The sequence below is a fragment of the Macrobrachium nipponense genome, chromosome 5 (genome assembly GCF_015104395.2).
Source record: "Macrobrachium nipponense isolate FS-2020 chromosome 5, ASM1510439v2, whole genome shotgun sequence".
NCBI lineage: Eukaryota > Metazoa > Arthropoda > Malacostraca > Decapoda > Palaemonidae > Macrobrachium > Macrobrachium nipponense.
In genome coordinates, this window is record NC_061107.1 from 123,301,376 (window position 1) to 123,308,875 (window position 7,500).

The 7,500-nt window shown below is 36.5% G+C and overlaps 1 protein-coding gene across 1 annotated transcript in view; it reads left to right on the forward strand.

Annotated features, from left to right (window-relative positions):
- The window catches only part of LOC135215929 (G-protein coupled receptor GRL101-like), a 312,597-nt gene that overhangs the window by 217,598 nt on the left and 87,499 nt on the right, over nt 1–7,500 (forward strand). Inside the window, exon 14 of the mRNA XM_064250884.1 lies at nt 5,577–5,691. Within this exon, the coding sequence (XP_064106954.1) occupies nt 5,577–5,691 (115 nt within the window). The remainder of the gene's footprint in view (nt 1–5,576; nt 5,692–7,500) is intronic.

Consider the following 7,500-nt stretch of genomic DNA (forward strand, 5'->3'; position numbering starts at 1 on the left):
AAGGTCTACACAAGTTCTCATTAATAATAACTTTTCAAACCGTATGGTCGAACGCCAAACGAGGGACTCCATAAATAAATGGCACCAAGAAAGAACGCCGTAACTAACGACCAAAGTGGAGCTATAAAAATATTTTATAAAAATCATATGCACCACAAATATTTGGAAGATGAAAAGGCTATAAGGAAAATAATCAGTGAAAAATGTCTCCACTACAGAAACTGATAAAATTAGCCTCATAATTTACAAAAGCATGAAAAACCAGCCAGCTGTTTTAGAAACAAAAAAACCGGCGCCCCCCGAACCCCAGAAACGTCTTTGAAGAGAGGAGTGTCATCTACGAATTCACATGCTCGGTGGATGGATGCCACCATTCTTATATCGGGATGACCACTACCAGACTCTCCAAGCGTCTCTCGTGTCATCTTCAAGAAGGGGCCATTTTCATTCACTATAGGGAAAACACAACAGGAGACCAGAAAGAGCTGAGCTTATAAAGAACATAGAAATTATTGACCATGCACCGGACCGAAAACGCCTACGTTATCTTGAAGCTTTACATATATTAGAGAAAAAACCGACTATCAACACGGTAAAAGAAACAGAGTTTCTCCCCACCATCATAAGAAGAAATGGCGCAAGAAACCAACCGACTACGTAATCATCCACGAGAGAGAGGAGATCGAGGGGGGAGAGCAGAGAGAGAGAGAGAGAGAGATCGAGGGGGGAGAGACAGAGAGAGAGAGAGAGAGAAAAAAGAGAAAGAGAGAGAGAGGAGCAAACAGAGAGAGAAAGAGAGAGAAAGAGAGAGAGAGGAGCAGGCAGAGAGAGAAAGAGAGAGCGTAGAGAAGGAGCGAAGCGACGACGAGAAGAGAGAGAGAGAGAGGAACTTGCAAAGAAAGAAAGAGAGAGAGCAAGAGAGAGAAAGAGCGGAAGAAGTAGAGAGAGAAAGCGGGAGAGAACGAGCGGAAGATATATCAATTGTACAGCCTGCCGCCCAAGAGGTGGGTACCCCAAACAACACCCAACCGACGCTAATAACCCCGTCCAAACTACGCAGGTCAGAACGCCTCAGGGGGAGATTTCGTTCCATCCAACGACCAATTAAAATCCGTTCCCACCGACCGCCCACCGATTGTACACGACCTTGCATGCTATAAATACTTGTAAACTGTATCTTAATTCACTGTACTGTAAACTCTCATAGATGACTGCCTGTGCGCTGTCGACACGTTAGAGGAATAAACCTAAGACAAATGAAAATCTTACATGTCCTTAGGAAACTTAATACACCAGCTACATGCTGACGAGAAAAAGATAATAAGAAGAATTGAGAAGATTCTATATAAATTAAATGCCGTTGAAACAGCTATTGTATTCAATGCTACTGCCCTCAGAGAAGGCCTCCTTCCTTATTATTATTATTATTATTATTATTATTATTATTATATTATTATTATTATTATTATTATTATTATTATTATTATTATTATTATTATTATTTTTTTTTTTTTTTTTTTTTTTTTTTTTTGCTCTATCACAGTCCTCCAATTCGACTGGGTGGTATTTATAGTGTGGGGTTCCGGGTTGCATCCTGCCTCCTTAGGAGTCCATCACTCTTCTTACTATGTGTGCCGTTTCTAGGATCACACTCTTCTGCATGAGTCCGGAGCTACTTCAGCCTCTAGTTTTTCTAGATTCCTTTTCAGGGAGTCTTGGGATCTTGCCTAGTGGATCCTATGATTATGGGTACGATTTCCACTGGCATATCCCATATCCTTCTTATTTCTATTTTCAGATCTTGATACTTATTCCAATTTTCTTTTTCCCACTTCTTTCTCTTCAACTCTGGTGTCCCATGGTATTGTGCGACATCAATGAGTGATACTTTCTTCTTGACTTTGTCAAATCAACGTCACGTCTGTCTGTTTGCACGTATCACCCTATCCGTTCTGATACCATAGTCCCAGAAGATCTTTGCCTGATCGTTTTCTATCCACTCCTTCAGGTTGGTGCTCGTACCACTTATTACTGCAAGGTAGCTGATGTTTCTTGCACAGGCTACAGTGGAGGGCTTTTGCTACTGAATCATGCCTCTTTTTGTACTGGTTCTGTGCAAGTGCCGGGCATTCACTTGCTATGTGGTTTATGGTTTCACTTTTCGTATTGCACTTCCTGCATATGGGAGAGATGTTATTTCCGTTTATCGTACTTTGAACATATCTGGTTCTTAGGGCCCTGATCTTGTGCCGCCTGTTATCATTCCTTCAGTTTGTCCTTCTTTAGCTTCTCCCCTCTGTAGCCATTGCCAACTGTCATCACTGGCTAGTTCTTTAGTCTGTCTCATGTATTGTCCGTGCATTGGTTTGTTGTGCCAGTCCTCTGTTCTTTCTGTCTTTCTCCTGTCTCTGTATATTTCTGGGTCTTCGTCTGCTTTTATTAGTCCTTCTTCCCATGCACTCTTTAGCCACTCGTCTTCACTGGTTTTCAGATTATTTGCCCCAGTGCTCTGTTTTCAATGTTGACGCAGTCCTCTATACTTAGTAGTCCTCTCCCTCCTTCCTTTCGTGTTATGTATAGTCTGTCCGTATTTGCTCTTGGGTGTAGTGCTTTGTGTATTATTATTATTATTATTATTATTATTATTATTATTATTATTATTATTATTATTATTATTATTATTATTATTTATTTGAAAAAAAATCAGAGTTTCCGTTTTGTAATGGTTTGGAACTGAAGCCAAAACATCCTAAGTATAATGGCTTTTCATTCATTTTTGTGACACATTCAAGCGCTAACATAATCCCAGTGAAATATTTTATCTTAATCAAAATTAGTTATTACTTTTTTTAACTGCCTCTTGACTTTGCAATTATTAAGAAACAGCCAGAACACGCGAACCTTGTAAACTACTCATTCCACGGTCTTGAAAAAAATACTCCAATAACCTTTATACCAACACGAATGTTGATGTTCATCTCTCTGCTTGAAATGTATAAGCTGTGTCCATTCAACAAAGCATCCCGAATTATATCATTTTTGCACTTTTATTCCCACACGTATATAAGATATCTTTAAACAGCCCCATACCCTCAGACATTTGTATATAATCTAGATTCTAGTTGTTGTCAAGGTCTCTTGGTGGATAGAAAAGCTTTCATGTTTGTAACTCGAGCTCTAAGATAAATAATAATGTTAGATATAAATATAGGGGATTTATGCTTTATAATCATAGCTATAAGACAACATTTTGATAAAACTACAAGTTTTACTTTTCCATCCAGTATTACGAACGATTATGCCATGCAATCAAGAATTTACTAGATTCATAGTAGACTTACTTTTATAATTTAACGAAAACTCTCTCCATCGTCACCTATTATTATTATTGTTGTTCTTGTTGTTGTTGTTGTTGTTGTTTTTAGGTCCACAATAATATACTGATGGTAGCAGTGGTAAAATTTCATAAAACTATGCAAAAGCGTTTGGACCCTACCCTCGGTTCATCTTCAGTCGAAAGAACAATTTAACATAAAATGTATCAAAGACGTCAAGAATGGCTGCCACCCGGCAGTCAGATCTTCAACATAAAGGTGATGAAGAAAGTGGCCAATGTCCCAAGTAGGTCATTTCCCCTCCTTTGTTGTTATATCTGGCTGCTATCTTGCTCGATCGTCGTTAGGGCTGACTTGATGTTGCAAGTAAAACCTCATCAGAAGGAGTCGAGGGGGTAATGGGTCGACTCCCTCATGCTATCCGGTGCCTGTGGAGGGGGAGTAGAGGTAAAGGCAGCATCAGGCGAGGGAAAAACAGAGCTGTCCTAAAATTAAAGTCTCTAACAAACGACCTGAATCTGTACATAAAAATTGACGATTGGGTCCTCGTTAACTAACGACTTGTTACCCTTGAAGGATTCTCCCAAGTTGATGGCGGCCCTTCAACTAAGCGTCTGGTGTTTACATTGCGGCTTTTAAAAATAATATTAGCTGTATTCCACTCGCGTCTGTGATCATTGTTAAATGCGCGTGTCACTATTGCGCTGCTTTGTGAATGCAATGCAAAAGCTCGTTTATGTTCCCCTAAACGCGTAGTCAGACCTCTTCCAGTTCATCATATTTGCAAGATAATTCATAGATGCCTGGAACAATGGGAGTTTCATCGTTGTTGTCATTTCTTACTATGTTATGTCTTAACGTATTATTATACCTAAATACATTTTTAGTGCCCTTCTGACTAATATAGAGACTGCAATAGCCAAATGTTCAAATTCTCAGTATATCGTAAATCAACCAATTCGGAGAGTTACATCCACTTTTATTCCTTTCATTCAAACGAAATTAAAAGCAATGTCGTTATGAATTTTGTCCTACGAGCTTTTAGGATATGTGACCACGAATATCCCTCCCATTTGATTGAGAAGCCCATTTCGCGAGCCAGGAGGTCTTTCCATCTATCCATTGATAACAAGGGAGAAAATTCAAATAGATATGTATCATTACCATTCAGCCCTATCGTAAAGAATATTCGTGGTTATGTAAACAATAGTCAGAAGGACACTGAAATTGTTTAAATATGATACGTTCAGACATAACCTAGTAAGAAATAAAAAAATAAAAAAAAAACCTTAGTTCCAGGCGTCTATGAATTACCTCGCAAAGATAGTAAAGGAAAATATTTTGGTGAAAGTGGAAGAGGTCTAACTACACGTTTAAGGGAAACTTGAACGAGCTTTTCATTGCATTCACAAAGCAGCGCAATAGTGACGCGCCTTTAACAATGATCACAGACCCGAGTGGAATACAGCCAATATTATTTCTAAAAGCCACAATGTAAACACCAGACGCTCAGTTGAAAGGGCCGCCATCAACATGAGAGAATCCTTCAAAGGTAACAAGTCGTTTGTTAATGAGGACCCAATCGTCAATTTTTACATACATATTCAGGTCGTTCGTTAGAGACTTTAATTTTAGGACAGCTCTGTTTTTCCCTGATGCTGCCTTTGACCTCCCCCAACGAACCCCCCCTCCCCCCCCCCCCACCCCCCCCCCCCCCCCCCCCCACCAGGGGCCGGATAGCATGATGGAGTCTTGACCCATTACCCCCTCGACTCCTCCTGATGAGGTTTTACTTGCAACATCAAGTCAGCCCTAACGACGATCGAACAAGATAGCAGCCATATATAACAACAAAGGAGGGGAAATGACCTAGTTGGGACATCGACCAATTTCTTCATCACCGTGTACGTTCGGAGATCAGACTGCCGGGTGCAGCCATTCTTGACGTCTTTGATACATTCTATGTTAAATTGTTCATTCGACTGAAGATGAATCCAGGGTACGATTCAAAAGCTTTTACATAGTTTTATAAAAAAAATTCCTACAGCTGCCATCAGTAGATTGTTGAGGACGTTAAAGAACATTCTTGTGCCCTTTTATAACAGATAAAAATGAAAAATAATGAGTATTTCACTGATCTCACTGCACAAAAAGAAAAAAAAATGACTACTATTACTGGTTTTTTTTTTCTTTGTTTTTTTCGAAGACTTAAATCAGGTTTCTTTTCTCTCTCGCCCGCAGCCTTCTCTTGTTCTTCCTCGTCCCCCTACTGCAAGTGTCAGGACATCAGCATCGATTGTCAGAACTTCGGAATGATGTCTCTCCCTTCGGACATAGAACGGCAAATCTCCCGATTGTAAGACGTGATTTTGTTCGTCGTTTTTAAATGAGTGTCTCATTGTGATACATTTCGTCTTAACAGCGTTGCTTTGGGTCTCTCTTTATTGTGTAAATAGAGACTTTCAACGACAAGAGTGCGTTCACAAGATAAGACTGAATTACAAATAGGGATGTGGGACAGAGAAAGAGTGGAGTGAGAGATTTCACTAATTCATTTATAGGTTCAGATCCTCACCACAAAGAGAGAGAGAGAGAGAGAGAGAGAGAGAGAGAGAGAGAGAGAGAGAGAGAGAGAGAGAGAACTTAAAGCAAACTTCTTTTCGGCAGTGGAATTGAATCCATAAATGGTTAAAATGAGTACAGTTTTAAGTAAGTGCTACTTCGATAAGAAACTGACACATTAGTCATAGTGAATGATAAAAGAAATAACAGATACGCAGCAGTGATTCAGGAAAGAAAGCATAGATAAAGTTTAAAAGGCATGGAGGACGAAATGAAATGTGAAATGGACAATCAGAAGTAGCTTGATTCAGGAAAAAACATACTTTAGTGGCGGGTATACACCCACATACACACATACACACGCACACACACATATATATGTATATATATATATTATAGATATATATATAGATATGATATATTATATATATATACATGATATAGCGATATATACACACACATATATAGATATATATATATATATATATAGAATATATATATATATATATATATATATAGATATATATATATATTTATATATATATATATATATATAATATATATATATATATATATATAGTATGTATGTATATATATATAGATATATATATATATATATATATAGATATGTATATATACATATATATATATATATATATATGATATATATGTATATATGTATATATATATAAATATATATATATATATATATGATAGATATATATATATATATATATATATATATATATATATATATACATACATATATATATATATATATATATATATAGATATATATATATATATATATAAATATATATATATATGTATATATATATATATATGTATATATATATATATATATATATATATATATATATATATATATATATATATATATATGATTTAAATTACCTTGAACCTAGATTTTACCCAACTTTATCTTTGCAATTTCTCCGGCAACATTTTTTTATGTAAATATTTGCACAGTCAAATATTCCCATTACTTTACCCAAAGAAAGGTATGATCAAGATACTGAATGGTAGTGCAATTTCCCAAATGTGCATTTTTCCAATAATGATTTCCTTTAAAATATAAACTGTTGTGTTACCTGGCTCCCTGGATGTAGCTAACCGAAGTATCTTCTATACTATACATTCTCCAAACCATCAACATGTGTACCATCATTTACACCAATAACTTTTCTTTTCCATGTAAGCCGCATATTGCTTTTTTCTTTTACGCTTCAACTTCTGATAAATTTTTCATATCAAGTACTGACACATTCCGCATCGCATATATCAAAGCCCTTCATTATACCTACCTATTATGAGTAAAGTTAAGCCCACAATTGTTACAGTGTCTCTATCACATTAACCTTTATAGAGTAGAACAATTGCTCCTCGTAACCCATTGCTCTGGAACCTTGGTCTCTTTCCAAAAATCTTAGTAATCTCGAAGTCGTCATCATAATCTCATCAGTCACCGGTACAGTAATTCTCACGTTATACGATATATATATATAATATATATATATACTATATATATATATATATATATATATATATATATATATATATATAATATTGGTAGCTCAGTGGT